Genomic DNA, 18,211 nt, shown 5'->3' on the forward strand with positions numbered 1-18,211 from the left:
AAATGCATGCTGACAAGTTTTTTCTGTCCACCCTCCCTCGTCTCCAAACACAAAAATAATGCGCAAAAGAAAGCAAGTTGGTCTCAAGTGGGATTCAAAGTCAACTGTCAGGACACATGGCTGTCAGCTGTGGCTTTTGGCACCCGTGTCGTGTGCGCACGCGTGCGGGAGAATTCTTTGTGGCGGCGAAGAAGTATCCAAAGCTAAGAGACAAATAAACGGGCTTTTAAATCTTGGAGCCAAATGAAGCGAGCGAGGCGATGGAATTAAAATTACAAGCCCCATCGTTCTGTCTTTCCAGGGGCAGAGAGAAGGCCAAACGAGGCGACAATCTCCGAGACTTAGCGGGGGGGAGGAAAAAGGCCCGGCGGAATTTTCGGTTTCCTTGGCCGGTCGACAGTTTCCAGGCCTGGAGGGGTCAGCGGTGGGCTGTCTGAGAAGCTGGCAGCCACCGGGGCTCCAGCGGGGGTTGTTTTTGAGGAGTGTGTGTGTGTGTGTGTGTGTGTGTGTGTGTGTGTGTGTGTGTGTGTGTGTGTGTGTGTGTGTGTGTGTGTGTGGTGGGGGGGGGGGGGCTGTGGCTGCTTGGCATGCAACGGACACCGACGGCTTCCAAATAGCGACGCTCCTGCCAGGGCCCACCAAGCTCTCACACATTACAGCACACCAGCAGAAGCGCTCCAGGCCCGCCCGCCGCATGCAACCCCCCCTGACAGATTCATAAGAAAACCCGCTGGGTGCCTTATTTATTTAGCCGACTGTAATGTTTCACAACTCTCAATCCTCCAAACAATTATGTCTTGCTACACGAGCTGTCGGGAGAGTCCATCCTGGTAGGATCAAGAATCTCCTGAGTACTTCCTTCCACTCATATTCATGTCCTCTTTTTGTTGACCTTCTGCAGCACTATAACAGGAAGTTGAGCTTTGCTGCAACTTTCGCACACTTTGGTGGAAAAACTCAATTAGATTTGTGCTCCAGCATCGCAATGACAAGTTTTAGTAGAAAAGTGTACAGTTAGTAAAGGTACGGACTGTGTCTTGGGAGAATTTAATAGGATTTCACACAAAAACTTGTGACTACTTAAATAACAATCGTCTGTCAATTGAAATGATGACCAACATATTACAGAATTTTGTATACTTTTCCACTTCATTGTGTTTTGGTACTAAACCAGGACAAGGTGAGGTCAGAAAAAGTAATAGAAATGTAGACAGCATGTTTTCTATATCGAATTTTGTAGTATTTCATACATGCAACAATTTACATTTGTTCTAAGACATTTTTGGAATAAACCAGGAAGTGGTGCATTAAGAAAACCCACAGATTGTTCTTGACAGAATTTAGTAGGATTTCATACAAAAAGCACTGTAATTAGTAGAAGTTGTAAGATTTTGTATAGTTTCTTACCAACAATAACAACAACAACAAAAACATTTATATATATCCTTTTTTTTAAAACCATGCTGTAAAAAGTGGAAACTATAGAAACATACACAAACTAATCCGTCTTTAAAATGTTGTATAGTTTCATACAAAATAAGAAATCCACAGTGTTTTGTTTAAAATGATCATTTGTTGGGATTCAATTTTCTATGCTATGAAAAGTAGTTATTTTCAAATTGAAATAAAATAAGATTTTGTGCCTGTTCCCACTGAATTTTTCCACACTCAACCAGCAAGTAGTGGTGGCAGAAAAAGTTCTTTATAGAATATTTTAGGCTATACAAAATATACAATTAGTAGAAATGTTGCATATTTATTGATTTTTGTGTGTGAATGTTATCAGTTAATTTCTGCAAAATGTCTCCAATATGTCAATGACTGAATTTTTAATGAACCGTGTAAAATTGGGGATGATTTTCTGCTTCTTACCGATCAATCTATGTTTACTTGTTTACTTTCCTATGCCTCCACCCACCAATTTATGATTTTTTATTTTTTATTTTTACAGTTTTTCCCTTCTTAATCCTGCCTCCATTTGCATTTATTATGTCTCTATCCTTCTATTGCCTCGCTGTTCTATCCCCTTTGCATGCTGTTGTATTTGTTTTACCTCTTGCCCGTTTCTCATGCGGTCCCTGCAAGTCCCCTTTTAATCCCTCTTAGAGCGTCCGCGCCCATCTCCCCGCACTCGTTCCTCGTCCCTCTGCCTCTTCATGTTTGCGTATCCCTGAGCCGATTCCCTTGGCTCATCCGTTTATCACTGGCCCTTGTTCCGCTAATCCCCGAGGGTTTTGTTTATTTGTGTTTCGAGCTGCTTTTACAGCTTGCGACTGACCCCACCTATTTTCTCACCAGTCATTTGAACAGCAGGGCTGCTTTGCAGCTACACCGCCAATTAACATAGCATTAGCATAATATTTGCATGTGTGCATTAGGGTGTTGATGGGGAGAGAGCATAACAGTCCACCCCACCCCCCGTGTGTATGTCACCAACAAAATAATATACATTTCATGGAATATGACGTTAAAGCGCCCACACAGCGAACAACATGCTTTCAAGATTGCTGTGAAAAGTTCTGCCCGTGGGTCCGCCTACACGCCAACAGCTGACGAGCCATCAGATCACTTCCTCTTATCATCTAACATCAGCGTTTCTGTCTTTATGCTTCTTCAGTCACTTATGAAGTACACCTGCACTCTCATCACCTCTCATCACATCCAATGGAAGTTGTTACTTCAGAGAAAAACTTTAATCACACACAGTTATTAGCTGTTGTTTTGGTTTTTTCATGGCGAGTCGTCAAAGTTCGACAAGTGCTCTACGCCCACACGCAGCGAGGAAAACTGAACGTTTCCTCAATTCTGCGTCGCCCATCTGTCTAGTACAGGTGGTGAAAATTTGGTAGAAATCGGACAAGATCGCCGTCAAGTTCGCTTTTACAGGATTCATGTAAAATGAGCATGAAATGGTTGTGCCTCTTCCGAGGTACTTTGTTCATGAAAAAAAAATTGTGGGTCTAGTCATGATTGACTTACCCACCAACTTTCGAGTGAATTTGGCTTAGTTTGGGGGATCAATTTTCTTCGAAGGGCCTCTGCTTCACCAAAAAGGTTTACTTGGTGCATCATTTTAGACATCGGTTGTGAGACTTTTTTGTGGGTCTGCACGATAGTCAAGCTTACTAACATTTATTGACAAGAGGAACTTATTTTGGGGGTCTTCTTTAGAAGAAAACTGGAAATGATCAAAGCGAGCCGAAAATTGTTACTCTAACCAAAATGCCTGATTCCCCACATCTCTTAAGACATTGATTCATGGGGCTTTTCTTGTGGGTCTACTCATGATAGACAAGCTTACTAACGTTCATGTTGACAAGAGAAACAGATTTTGGGGGGGCTGAGTTTTCTTTTGAGAAAACCTGGAAATCGTCAAAAACTGAGCATGATATTGCTTCCTCAAACCAAAATGTCAGATTTCTTGTGTCTCTTGAGACATGGGTTAATTGAGGTTTTTTTGTGGCTCTACTCATGATATACATGCCTACCAAATTGTAACTGGTTTTAGGGGCTTCATTTTCTTAGAAAGTCCCTTCAATTTAGGCAAAAGAACCCTAAAATGGCTGCTTTCAAAACAAAATTGCTGCGTGTCTTTTTAGACATGGGACTTTTTTGGGGGCGCGGGGATCAATTTATGATGGATGTACCTTATTTTGTCAAGTGAAACTGGTTTTTGGGGCTACATTTTGTTTTAAGGATTTCCGAAATGTTGCAAAGACTTGGTTCATTAGGACTTTTTTTGTGGGTCTACTCATTTTAGGCAAATGTCCCAACATTTATGCCAATAAGAAAACTGGCTTCGGGGGCTGAATTTTTGGACCAAAGTGACCCTAGAAATGACTGCTTCAAAGCAAAATAGCAGACTTCCTGTGTCTTTTCAGGCGTGGGTTCTTGAGGCTTTTTTTGGGGGCTCTACACATGATAGGAATGTATACCAAGCTGTCTTCAGCGGCTGAATTATAAAAAAAAAAAAGAAATCCAATGGGTGTACATGTTATTTAAAGCTGCATACAAATAACTAAATGACTAAATCAAATGTCAGTTTGACGGACATCGAGACCAGGGCAAAAGTAGGCCAGCCAACGGCAGCGAGAGTGACGTTGCCGAGACGGCAGGTTTGGGGGGCGGGATACCGAGCCAGCTTTTTGGCTCATGATCCCGGATCGGCCCCCGCGGGCCTCGCTGCTACGTCGCGCGCCACGCCTGTCCCTCACACGCCGCCGCTCTCGTCACATTAGGCTGTCGCTCAAAACGCCGCTGCTAATATGTGCTTGCTCACGTTCTACCATTTTGTCTCCCATTTGAAGGCCCCTCGAGTTGAGCCTCACGCTTGTCGTCATGCGATATCGTGACATGCAAACATGCAAAGTAACTTGCTGGCCACGTGCCGAAATATTCCTCTCCAATGCTCAGTTTGTCACACTTTTACAAAAGAACGGCATTTTAAAAATATTTTCATTTTTGCGGACTTTTGGAAAAGTCTTCTTCGTATTTTCAGGGTGACATTTCCAGTATTTTCTTATTGCTGTCAAATGTGAAAAGTCCAATTGGACCCAAACAGTATGTGAGGGTTGAACAGTACAATCCACATGCGTATCTTATTCCGCAATGCGGCGTCACGATTTATCAGTTTTATGGCTTGAGTGCTTGTGTTTTCTGATATGAGAGCATTTTATGGACTCTTAATGCATAATTCACCCAATATTAACGGCCTTCTTCTTCAAATGAGCACTGACGGATGTTTTTGCAGCTTAGCTCCTTCGCCAGAATATTTAATTTTTTTTATGAGATGTTTATGAATGCGTCGGCTGATTAAGCAAGAAAGGGGTGGAAGAAGTAAAAAAAATGCGACGTGCTTTTTTTTCCTGGAGCCTTTTCCAGCTGATTTCAGATGAACGGCGGACTATGTTGACCGGCCACCATTTATTTAACAAGATCCCAATCCAAGAATGGCTTAAATCTTGATGCCTTTATGACCATAATAGAGTGCCTTTGTCATTAAGATATTCATAAATCAATGTTTACCATCTTTTTTATTGTTACATGATAAAAAAAAAAAACTGTCAAAATAATGCAGTGCTTTTCTAAACCAGTAAAAAAACAAAACATAATATGACACGCAAGGCGATTTTATAGCAGAATCTTCCTCTTCTCATTTTTAGCTGCAAATGGAGCCGGAAAAATGTTGTGTATGCATGACTGGTGTGTGGACACACATTTCTTGATGGGAAACTTTACTTACAATTAATCGCCCAATAAATCAGTTAGTGGATTTCTGTCTGGAACCGATCCATTTTGTTTGACATCATTTCCTATGTGAAATATTGCTTTGGATTTGGTAGGATTTGGTTGTAGTCAGACTTTGTGTAACGTTTTGATCATGAAAACCAAGGCCGTAAGTACAGAAGCGTTGTGTGTTTTTGGAAGAATGGCGGCTTGTTTTGCTTCCACTCCCCAACACATAACCGCAGTGCAGCGTCCACCACGGACGAGGCCTTTTGGCCCAGGCTGCTCTGCCGCACTGGGCTCGCTCTTTTCTCGTCTCTCTCTCTCTCGCCGTAATCCCTCCTCCTCATGAATACATTAACGCCGCAGCCTTAAACTCCGCTTAGCTGGCGGCTCAGCGTCACAGCACATCCTATTACCGACTTTAAATCATTAATGTGACATCGTTTTCAAACACCCACAGTTCTGTCACACAAACTACCCATGAGCATCCTTGGATTGTTGTTTTTTTTTTTTATCCAAGAAATCCAAGCAGGAGAAAAAGTTGAAATGAATGCAAATATGTGCCCACTGTAATAGTTTAGTCGTTTTGTTTCAACTATTGTGATGGAAATCAGCGAGTGGATAATTGCGCTTTAAGCTGAGCTAAATCCTACAGTGTACCTTGGGCTGTGTGTGTGAGATTTTAATCTATGAGTACAGTTGACAATAAAGAGGGGGGGAAAAGATGTGAATCTCCTCTCTTGCTTCTTAACTATTCACACATAAACCTTTTTTCTCAGGTTTTTACCTCCAGGCTGCCTCTGAAAAATTCATCACTCCCAGAGAACAACTAAGTCCTTACTGGAGGAGTTGCCGATCTTTATTGCATCAAAAGGGCATTTGTGTGTGTGTGTGTGTGTGTGTGAGGCTATGCTAATGAGCGAAAATCCTCTCCCTCCAAGTGCTTTCAACTGTGCTTTATGCACAGTGTTTTTTTTTTTTTTTGGTAGCGGGCGGTGGGAGTTGATTGGCGAGCATATGGACGCAGATGAGGACATGATTTTCACCAGCGCGCTGAGTGCGGTTGTGTGTTTTTCAACCCGTGGAAAACGGGAGCATCAATTAAAGATTCGTCTTTACATTTTTCACCTATCAGACGTTCTCTTGCTGAGAGCGTAAGTGTGCGACTCGCTCACCCTTTCCCCTGCCTTAATCATGTTATTAGCTTGCTAACGGGTCTCGATGGGGCCCTGTCCAGCATCTTACGCTGATGATTGAATTGCTGACATTAAGCGCATGAAAAAGGCAAAAGATGTCCCTAAAACAATCGAATGAAGTCAAGTTATTTTCCTTTTTTCACCGTAATGGCAACATCTCTGCAGATCTGACAGTAAGCATCCAAAGATAGATGTTTGAGACATCATATTCAAGTCCTGAGACGAATCACTCAAAATCTTCTTTTAGTGCTGTACGTTCTTTTAGTAATTGTAGTAAGCTACATTTTATTGCTTTACTTTGCCCTGTATTTACAATATAAATGATGTAGCCTTGCCTTGCCAAAGGTGTGTAGGAACATTCAAACAGTACTAACCTAAAACAAAATTCAACCACTAAATGAATACGGCAAAAAATAAATAAAACGTATTGACACTGTCATTGATTTAAAGTGGTAAAATCATTGCCGGCGCCATTGGACCAATCGGCAAACCGTTTCGGTTACATCAACTCCCCCAATTATTTTTCCAAAGGTCTTGGAGCCATGAGTGATGCAATAAGTAAAACGCCGGAGTTGGCGAAACTAAATGAGCTGCATGCACGTACCTTTGTGGCTGACACACATCCTTACACTTAACAATACAGGCTGAATCAAACGTGTATAACTGAACTGTTTTCACTTGTATTGTAGTTTTTTTTTTAAACGACCAAGAGTTCCAAGAGATTTAATAGATTTGTTCTCAAGCTATCTTCAATAAAGTCATTTACACGTGCATGCTCTTTTTCTTAAAGGTCATATTGTTGCACATAGCAAAATGTTTGATTAAAGATGATAAATAGTCCCCAAATCCATACTAATAGAGTATGAGTAAAATGAGCACCCATGCTAGGGCTAATGTGTCCTGGCTGGTCCAGCAATGCTGTAAGTCAATGATTGATGGTTGCCGCGGTAACACCAGAAATGCTTTTCTCCTTGCACAAATGCATTGTGAAATCCACATTAATTTGAAGTTAGTTCATGGTCACTTTGTTTCATATTCTGCTTTAAGTTTTATAATTCAATCATTCATTCTTCTAATGTTTCTAACAGTAACATTAACACCAACTAACCCAATGTAAGTCATCCTGGCGTCCGCCAATGTTAGAGGTCATTGTAACATATGAAGTAGAAGTCATGCCAGTGGCGTACTCGTATTTACATTCGAAAGACTTTCTGTAACAATTACGGTAAAATGGTCACTCATGCGAAAGCTAACTTCACATGTCCTGGCTGGGCCCAGCGGTCTTGTCGCTTGTAATGCATTCCAAATTAGCCAAGCCGTTTGCGTATATAATAAATATAAAACGTCAATGGGTATTTTGACAGGTTAAGCAGTTTCGTCTTCTGGCTGGTCCACTAATGTAAAGTCATGAAGTGTAAAGTGGAGGAGAAGTGATGAAGACCAAGACACAAGTTTTACCGAACACATTGCTGTCTTTATTAGAGCCTCGTCTGGCAGTAATACTGAAAAAAAGTGAACTTAGAACAGATGGTGGTGGCAGCCCATGGCTTTTTTTCTCCTCAATTTTTCATTGTTTCTTTCATAATTTTCTTCATTTTTTTTATGTGACTCTTGTGGCATGGATAAACATCAATAAAAGAGACAGAGGACGAGAGAGAAGAGAAAAAACAAATATACAACTTATATTACACTGTGTTATGAACAAAATATAAATCTATAACTCTATGTTATATTTACATAATTATCTTTCTTGATTTTTCAAGTTGAGATGGTCAGATATTTTTTTTTTTGTAATTCTGACTTTGTTTTGAGCTCCACTCATGACTTTGATTGTCTTAAATAATACGATCGCCTTCTTCATTGTCTTGATACGGGGGGCCGACCTTGCCAGCAGGGATGATTGACGTCCTAATGCCCCCCCCCCTCCCAACCACCCCTCCTCTATCCAGCATCGTGGCGTGATAACAGCAAAGTCAAGTCATGAGAAGTCAAGGCTCTGTGGAGCTCAAAAAAAGCACGCACACAAAAAAGTCTCCAGTTTGGAGTTTAAGATGCCGTACGCACACAGCGGAACAACATTGGTGGGGTAAACACTGCTTTCCTATGATTAGAACAAACCACTATCACAAAAAAACTAAATATGTACAAGATTTATAATGCAAATGTAAAAAATAAAGAAATGAAAAAGACAGCATAGGACTTGTTTGGTTGTCACAAATAATCTCTTAAGTGTGTGTGTGTGTGTGTGGGTGTGTGAATGTGTGTGTGTATTCCAGCCAATGATGTTCCACTGCGTATCCGGCCGCACTAGTAAACATTGGGGCTGCGAAAAAACAAACAAACAAAAAAATCTTCACATTATACATTTAGAATAAACATTACAAATAAACTTAATAATAATTATAATAATAAAAATATCATGTTCTTCTTTTCTCTGACTAGAGTCTGAGTGCTTTTTAGAAACGAGATATTTCCAACGGGGTAAGTCTTCAGCTTGTCCACCCGGCGGAGGATTAATACAAAATGGCAGAAAAACTAAAAAGGGGGAGGGGGGGGGGGGGTGGATCTAATACCTACAGACTAAAATAATGTCATAGAAACCCGATATAGAGAAGAAAAATAAATTATACTGTACATAACTTACTAAACATAGCTGACCATCCTTATAATTAATGTTAATAATATTAGAATAGAGGCAGTTTAGAGAAATAATAAAAATACAGTATTCAAATACAAAACGGAAACACTGACTGGCGGCCCGCTGAGGTCAGCAGGGGGAAAAACACATAACAGTTGTCTGTCTGTGTGTGTGTGTGCGAGACATAGTTAGTTAACAGCAGTTAGTTTCTTGTCTTTTGTTTTCTTTTTTTAGCTCAGAAAAGAGGCTAGACGTTCGCATACACACACACACACACACACACACACACACACGGTTGAAGCAATGTGGCCCGGCTGTTGAGCTCGTGGAGGGACGGCGCGAGATGACAACGGGTGGATTGTCTCGCAAACACAGTGCTTCTTTTTGTCGTCCACCCCACCCACAAAATGATAAATTAAGGACAATTCGATCCCTCGCTGACGTCCATGCTTGCGTGGCGGCGAGTTTGAAAAACTGCAAAGATCTCATTCTTGATGGAAATAAAACATCAGGTGCAAAGAAATGTCTCTTTTTCCTATTATTCAAATTTAGCACAAACCCCCTCCCCAACAAATCACATTCACAAGCCACTTATTGGCACCGTGTACCTGAGTGAGAATATTATAGAACTGAGAACAAGAAAAAAAAGCTGTTTTTTTCCCCTCTCTTTTCAAAAGTGTCTCTTGAGAAAAAAAGGTCCGCCGTCTTTAAAGTGTCATTTGTTTTGGCCCGTGACAGGTCCTCTGTTTTGCGACTTTTTTTTGTGTACAAACTGTTTAAAAGGTCGCTTTTTTTCTCCCCCCCCGTCCCGGTGTGACGTTCCTCTTGGATGCTCCTCGACAGTGTGTCGGGGGCTGGCTGGCTTTGACTTCCTTCCAGATTGTGTAACAGTCGGTGTGGGTGACAGTCCTGCGCTTCAGCTGATTGGTCGGATGCTGGTATCAGGACTTGAATGGGAGGAGCTTTCGGCTCTGCAAAGAGACCGCGGGGGAAGAAATGCGGGTTGAAAAGGGCGATTGACAGGGCTCCCCCTATTGGGCGATGTGATTCTCGTTGTCGCTGGCGAAGTCGGCCTCCTCGTCCTCGTAGTCAAAGTCGTCGTAGACGTCGCCGTTGCTGTCGTCCAGCCGCAGCCCCTCCTCCTTGACGCGAGGCTCGTCGGCCTTCAGGTGGGACGAGGTGTGGTGGTGGTGGTGGTGGTGGTGGTGGTTGGCGTTGGGCTCGGGGCTGCTCGACATGCTAGAGTGCTCTGAGGGCATCTGGGGCGACGGCATGCCCGCCATGGAGAGTGCGCCCGGGTAGACCACGCCCGCCGACGATAGGGGCAGCTGACTCTGCTGCCTGCAACGCACACATAGGGGGAGGAGCATTCGTCAAAACAAAACACACATCATACTAAGAATGAGCAGCTCGAATGGAATTTGCAAACTTTGTGGACTGACCCCACACTGAAGTACTGCCTCATTTCCTGTCGCCGGGAGCGCATGATGGCCTTGTACTCGCCGATGCGCAGCTTCTTGCCGTCCACCAGGCACGTGCGCTTGGGCCGCGGCTTGTACTTGTAGTCCGGGTATTTCTCCAGATGCTGCTTGCTGAGGCGCGCCTGCTCCTCGTAGTACGGCTGCTTCTCCAGGTTGGTCATGGCTTTCCAGCGCGAGCCTGGGAAAAGAGGAGGCTTGAACGTGTTGAACGTGATAGTGAGCTTCGTTGAGGATTACAGCTGCAGTGACAATATCGCTCACGTGAAAACCGACATGGCTGGACCCGTTTAGGCACAAACTCTTTAAAACACACCTACTTTGGCTGCTCATTCACTGCCCATATCATGTGTTATATTTTAATGATGTATTCTGTTCTGGTATTTTATTGTCGTGCTTTTTTTCTGAAATGTATTTATGTTGTAGGTGTCTATAAATGACATTTATTATTATTATTACTCTTATTAATCAGTAGAGCTTTGGTGATTTCCGGGTGAAACAAAGGTTAATAATTGATGCCACAATATGGAAAGCACTACAGGGAGCTCCTCAACTATTTTCAACATGGTTCCTTCCTTCAAACGGCTCGTCTTGGTCATATCATTATGATATATTGTCTATAAAAAACTATGACCAAAAACTTCAAAAAAAAATAGCTAATAGATAAATCAAAGCTATAAAGTAAAAAAGCATAAGCAGAAAGACAAAACCTTGAAAACACACCAATGCACGGAAAAGAAAGAGCCCACAACTTCTAAAAGACAATCCTGCTTAAAATAGGACTTTATCACTATCAAGTTGCACATCAAAAGTTTACATACACTTGTAAAGAACATAATGTCATGTCTCTCCCGAGCTTCCAGTTGTTTCTATAACTCGGATTTTTCTCTGTTAGAATAATTAGAAGGGATACTTTCTTGTCACAAAAAAGATTCATGAATTTTTGTTCTTTTATGACTTTATTCGGGGTTAACAGAAAAAGTGAGCAAATCTGCTGGGTCAAAAATATACATACAGCAATGCAAATTTTTGGTTACATGTCTCATGGCCACGTTCACTTCAGCAGATTTGCTCACTTTTGCTGATAAAGTCATAAAAGAGCAACAATTCTTGAATCTTTTTTGTAACAAGAAAGTATCCGTTCCAAAATCTGAGTTATAGAAATAACTGGAAGCTCAAGAATGTCTTTTTTTTAAATTCATTTTTATGTGTTTGCCGGTCCATCAGAATATTGCTTGTGTAACGCTGCAATGCATTTGTGGCAAAAATATTCCAGTCTGTTGAGTGTGCATTCAATTCCTGCATATCCTTGATAGAGACTTACAGAGAGCAATTATCGAATCCCCAATCATTACCCACTAATGACGAATCATTATTAACATAACAAAATGAGGAGATGATAAAGATGTGACCAACAGGCTTAAATTAAGTCTGCTTGTGTCACTCGGGGAAAGTGGGGTTAATGAGGGGACGACAGGTACTCATCCACACTAATGAGGGTTGTTCCCGTCAGTGCCACGTTTACTCGTGGATCACAACCAAGTCTGTGTGTGTGCGCGTGTGGGTGTGTAGTCTTGCGCCTGTTTTCCCCTAGCGCAGCCCCATATCTGGTCTGAATTTGCACTCGACTACTGTATGTTTAATGGCTAAAAGCTGTCAGCACTTGGCTGTTCTCGTCGTCTGTTGTGCGATCTGTTAGCAATTGAGGACGAGAGACACACACAACCACTGGAGAGAGAGCGAGGAAGAGGCTTATTAAAACCAGATTTCACTGCGTTATAAAACGCTTAGGAGCTCTTTAAAATGTCAGGGCCCATCCCGGCGGTCCGGGGGAAATGTCAGGTGGCGGCGCGTTGCTTGTTTAATGCATAATGAATGATATCATCATTTGTCTGAGGCGCGTTCTCCCCGGCCGTTTACAAGGAAATGACTGCAAGTGTGTCTTTGGTGGATGGAGAGACAGGAAGAATTATTCCCAGGCTGTTGATGTTGAATTGATGGGTGGAGCTTCTTTTAGTCAGGTCATTGCTTTTTCCAATAGTAAAAAAAAGAAGTGTTTTGACGCCATAATGGCAATTATAAACCTTTTTGGATTGGTGTCGATTGCTTGCGTATTTTCACTATATTAGCAATAGGACCATTTCTCCAAACAGTCACATTTCAAATTTGTCCTCACAGAGCAAGCGCTGGCTCTCAATGACATCAGTGTTTTTCTGTGCTCTGGTTGGTCCGAGCAAAACCTGTTTTGCCACTGAAATGAGCAATGCAAGTCTATAGTCACCTGTCCATAATCATAGATTTAATAGATATATGCTGTATTTTATTTACATTGTTTTTATTTTTGTTTAGCTCAATCTTGGTCATTTGCATTTTAGTGTCATATTGATGGGTTGAATAACGACAACGTGATATTTCGACTCCGCCGAAGGCCAAGGTCGCAAATTCACGTCTCGAGATGGTTGTGTGTGTTTACCGAGAATCTTGCTGATGTTGGAGTTGTGCATGTCGGGGAAAGCCTGCAGAATCTTCCTCCGCTCGTCCTTTGCCCACACCATGAAGGCGTTCATGGGCCGTTTGATGTGCGGCTCGCTGCTGCCCCGACCTCGGGCCTCGCGGAATATTCGGGAGTCGGACACGCTCGGAGAGCCTAAAAAATCAGAGGAGAGAGCATGAGGGCAAGCCAAGCAGACAGTAGAAATTCTGATTTATTGAAATGTTGTTGTTGAAATCTATTGGTGGGCTGCCTGTCATGTGCATTCCAAAGCAACAGGTGGCACTGCAATGAAATACTTTTAGCAATGGTAAAAGAAGAAACTAATTGATAGGTAGTGATGCCAACCTATCATGAATATCCACAACATTATCATTTTGTCGGGAACACAAACACCACTCCAGTCAACACAAGTATTTTGAATTTAACTTCAATGAATGAATGAACACTAAATTCCAACACAATTTAAAAAATGGCCCAACTTTCAAGTGCACAAAACTTCCTTCAGGCAATTTTTTTTTATTTGTAACTTATGATAGCTGCCTTGTAACAATTTATAAAGAAATGCCAACAATTGGCATCTCTGTGGAGAGACTCATTAAAATACAAATACATAAAAAAGGCTTAAATTGATCGTGTGTGCCATGTGCATGCCAGAATCTACAGGTAGCGCTACAATCACCCTTTGAGCAATAGTAGAAAGAATGTGTAGACTAATTAACTGACTTAAAAGGAATGCATTTGTTTGCAGAAACACAATGATTCAATACAAATAAAACTAAATATGATTAAATAAAAATAAAAGTGTTAACTTTATTGTGATGTTATTGAAAAATACAAAGAAATTAAATAAAATACAGATACAATTGAAAAAGCTTCAGTTTGGATGGAATTAACATCATTAACCAGGATGTCATAAAAGCAAAATAGAAACAAAATCAAATACAAATGGAACATTATTCAACCTGGATTAAGTTAATTAAGACACTGAGATTATAGGTATATAATAATTCTATTACTTATTAGTTCCCACATATAATATTGTTCCATTGTGAGCAACAAACAACATAATACAGACACAGTGGTGTCACAAACACTCCGACAAATTCATAAATAAAAAACAAAATGAAAACTTACAAATATTCAGCATTTGCTCTAAATGAATAAACACTTATTAGTGATTATGTCTTCATTGTGAAATGTCCGCTCGCACTCGACATGCCGTGCACGCTGGTGTTGACATGTTTGCGTGTTTACCGTCAGAGTCGCCGCTCATGGTGAAGTCCAGCATGGCGTGGCTGAACTTGTCCTCGGCCTGCTGCTTCAGCTGCTGACTCAGACTCTCCAAGGCCGCCTTGTCCTGCGCAAACAGGGCCCGGGAGTCAATGTGCGCCACTTTGAAAACGAAACAACCAAAATATTTGATGCCAAAACGAGAGTGGCCCTGCAATCAAGCTAATTGTCCAAAAAGCATCGGCGTTGAATGTGAACCGACGTTCTGGTTTGAATGTTTATGACTGTTTTGGATTTGCAGCCACCTGCGTGAGCGAGCGAGCGAGTGAGCACGGCTCACGGAGGGTCGACGCATTAGAGGGAGAGCGAGGCCACGCCGCACGGCCCCCTGGGTATTTATTACGGCCAATAAAAGCCTGATTTACTGCACATTTACATGCTTAATGTGCGCTGGAACTTGACGACGCACACACACACACACACACACCCACACACACTGGCAGCATTTTCTTTTTCTTTTTTTACAGTTTAATTATACGATTAAGAGCGGGAAACAACCCAGTGTTGTCTTGTAAAGCAACCTTCCAAAAAGTCTCCATTTAGGCATGACCTGAACAAGCTGTCTGCCTGGATGGAGAGCGGGCAGAGTGCTAATCACATGCATTTCGTCTGTTTTGAGCTCAAAACACTTTAATTGTTGGCGGTAATTTCCCCCACGTTTTCAGTTCGAGAGAAAATAGCCATTTATCTCTCTCGAGTCATCTGCAGGGCGATTTGGAAGAATTATCTGCATGTCAAAAAAGTGATCAGACCTCATTCCAGCCAAGAAAAAAAAAAATCATGTCTTCCACACGCTCAGATATTAAGATTAAATATGATGCCACACACACACACACCCACACACACATGCTCGCGCGGCTTTTGTACAGGACGGGATGAAGAGAGAGACAGAGTGGATGGCAGCCTAGTCTGACATTAAGCCCCAGCGCCGTACACGAGAAAAGTGGATTGAGCGGCTGACACGGGCGCCGAGACACAAAGTAGCGACAAAACTAATCCCTCGCCGAGTGTCAGAGATGACTCTGTTGTAGCCGGGCCGGGCGCTCAGGCGGCGAGGGTTGACGCGGGCAAGGCACAAAGCCAGAAAAGTTAATGTGCCAGCTGAGAAATCATCGCGGCCGTCACTTTGAATCTAGTCACGGAAACGCAAACTATCTTAGTTCGTCTATCTATGCCAGCCACATACAGCGACAGCCAGAACAAAGAAATAGAAGGCAGATGCTCGTCCTCACAGACAATTATGTGTTCATATATTTTTGGTGACATTTTTTTTGCTTTTAAAATGTGGCTAGACATTTTTCTACTGTAAAATAAATTGCTTATGAAGGTTTGCGCAAATGAGAAAGCAACTAATGATAAAACGAAGAGTAAATAATTGAATGTGTATTTGCAGGCAGTTGCTCAGCTTGCATTCATGTCCGTGTGTGTTTTCCACGTGTACCAGCCATGCGACTAGCACAATGTGTTGAACAAATAACCGCAATTTAGCCACGCTGCCGAGGAGCCGTCGCCGTCACTTTGCATTAATCCCGCGGATGCTCTGCCTTGACACGCACACACATACACACATGCACAGCCCTGCAGTACACCTCACATACACACTCTGAATTGTACCTTATCTGGCACTTATTTAGCCTAAGCACTAAACACTTCTGAACTTCCATTATATAGTATTGTATTATTTCAAATAATTAAAACACAATTTTTAAACTTACTGCAAATGTATTTCAACACAACTAAAAACTTGCTAAAATATTAATTAATGAAAATATTATTGTAAATAATTTTGCCCTTTTAGCGGAGGGGCGGTGATTTTGGTTAGTCTGTGTGTGAGTGTCTGGATGTGAGCTGTTGCCAGCAGCAGCTCCTGCACAAGTGTGCCCATTGGGTTCTATGCATTTTGCTGTTCTTCACCGTCTTCTATTGCAGGAACACTGCGGCTTTCCTTTCCTCATATGCTGATTAATAACCCCCTCGGACCCATAGATGGTCCCAGTGGACATGACATGTTCGCGTGTCCAAACCAATAAAAGGCATCATTTGGATGATGTCAACACTTCTGGTTCATAATTGGATCTCAACTAACCAACTAGACTAAGTGCAATTTCTGCAGAAATTTCGTGGGAATGCTGGAATCTGAATGCTCATAGCTGAATGCTTATGAAGTAAATTGAAAGATAAATTATGTGAAAATTACAAAGTATTACTGTAGTTGAAAGATAAATGAATAAAAAGAACACTTGAACCCGGGATGCGTGAATTTTTGAAGCAAATTTATATGGAAAAGTGTTATCTGAAAGAACCCTCCATTCATTTAGATGGAAAAGTGGAACTAATGATATCCAATGGAAAAAAATGCAAAAAACATTCACTCAATAGCGCCACCAAGGCATGCAGTACCCTTCATTTATTTAGATGGAAAAGTGGAACTAATGATATCCAATGGAAAAATGCATACATAAAAAAAATAAAAATAAAAAAAATCACCCAATAGCACCACCTAGGCATGCAGTACCCTCTATTCATTTAGATGGAAAAGTGGAACTAATGATAACCAATGGAAAAAATGGCGTCGGATGATATTCAAAGGAAAAATTCTATTTTGTTATTATGTGGGAAAAAGGGTCAAAATCAGCACAAAAAAAACCCCGTAAATGAATCATTTGTATCAGTTTTTGACTCATTAAGAGACATAGTGTTCCTATTTGCATTTGTGTGACTTGTTTGCCATTTCGTTACCTTGTCGGCGCGTCCGTTGTTGAGTCCGAGGCTGCTGACGGCCGCCACCTTGGCGTCAAGAACCTGCTGCTCCCGCTTGAGCTGCTCTTTCATCTGGCGGGCCTCGGCGAAGGCCTTGGTCACGGCCTCGTGGTCATTCAGGTAGGCTCCCGAAGACAGCGATGACAGCAAGTCTGCTGAGACGTTAACAAAGTGGCCATCAGTGCCACAATGATTGTATGTTAGCAGCACTTTTCAGGGGCTTTGGACTTTGTAATGAAGTGAACGTAATTCACATTTGGCGCTGTGTATTTTTGTTTCGGGGAGGATTGAGGCAGAAGTTTTTCAGCCAGAATAAATCTTCCCTTTAGCCATGAGGTAAATACATTAGCATACACTTGAGGAGGAGGGGAAGTGAATGTGAGTCAGAATGCGCCCCAAGCCAATGGCTTGGCTTCAAGATGCCTCCATCCTTACCTGCTTTCAGATTTAAGCATGTACAAATGTGCATTCACGTAAAAAAAAAAAGTTTAATTACATTTCCCACACAATCTGAGGGCATCCATGTTGCGAGGGGCAGCCAGGTAACCCCACAAAGTTCCCCATCCCTCGTGTTAGCTGCTAACAAAGAGCTGCCGCTGGCTTATGGGGCCTTTATCTGCGCTAAGCCGCCCCCGCTAATGCCATCTCAGGCCAGATTACCGGCTTCAGATTGGTAATGACAGCGCCGTGAACTCTTTTAGAAGTCAGGCAAATCTGGACGTGAAAGGGGCCGGAAGAAGAAGGTGATGGAATCGGGTGGCAGTCAATTTTAATCTAAAAAAAAGATGGGAGGGAGGTATTCTTCTCCGTGTCAATGTGTGTGTGTGTTCCAATGACAGTGATGCCAAGCATCCAGACAAGTGTATGTGACCCAGATAGAGGGGGAGGCTTCTATTTCACCACACACATTTTCCCCTCTAAATCTCTCCCGACAGGCGAAAACCATTTTGTACCACAAAAGCGCTCACGACACGACGGTCGTGAGGGGGAACTTTCGTGACGGTGACAAACACTCACAAAAAAAAAAGTGTTAACGTGAAATTGAAGGCAGTGACAGGCCTTCAGTTTGACTTGAGATGGGAAGATGGATAGGCGGAGAGATGAAGATAGAGAGAGAGAGAGAGAG

General features: G+C 42.1%; 1 protein-coding gene across 8 annotated transcripts in view; it reads right to left on the reverse strand.

Moving 5' to 3' along the window:
• Positions 1 to 7,883: 7,883 nt before the first annotated feature.
• sox5 (SRY-box transcription factor 5) overlaps positions 7,884 to 18,211 on the reverse strand; it is a 95,324-nt gene continuing 84,996 nt past the window's right edge. For 5 of the 8 annotated variants that reach the window (XM_086058482.1, XM_086058480.1, XM_086058481.1 and 2 more), the window contains 5 exons: positions 17,065 to 17,240; positions 14,290 to 14,392; positions 13,015 to 13,188; positions 10,506 to 10,722; positions 7,884 to 10,404 (listed from right to left, as the gene is read on the reverse strand). In XM_086058482.1, the coding sequence (XP_085914608.1) occupies positions 10,095 to 10,404; positions 10,506 to 10,722; positions 13,015 to 13,188; positions 14,290 to 14,392; positions 17,065 to 17,240 (980 nt within the window). In that variant the 3' untranslated portion in view covers positions 7,884 to 10,094. The remainder of the gene's footprint in view (positions 10,405 to 10,505; positions 10,723 to 13,014; positions 13,189 to 14,289; positions 14,393 to 17,064; positions 17,241 to 18,211) is intronic. The other 3 variants (XM_086058486.1, XM_086058484.1, XM_086058479.1) reach the window with 1 other exon arrangement.

This window comes from Leptonotus elevatus, chromosome 17, assembly GCF_054856555.1.
Source record: "Leptonotus elevatus isolate MCC_2025b chromosome 17, RoL_Lele_1.0, whole genome shotgun sequence".
Lineage (NCBI taxonomy): Eukaryota > Metazoa > Chordata > Actinopteri > Syngnathiformes > Syngnathidae > Leptonotus > Leptonotus elevatus.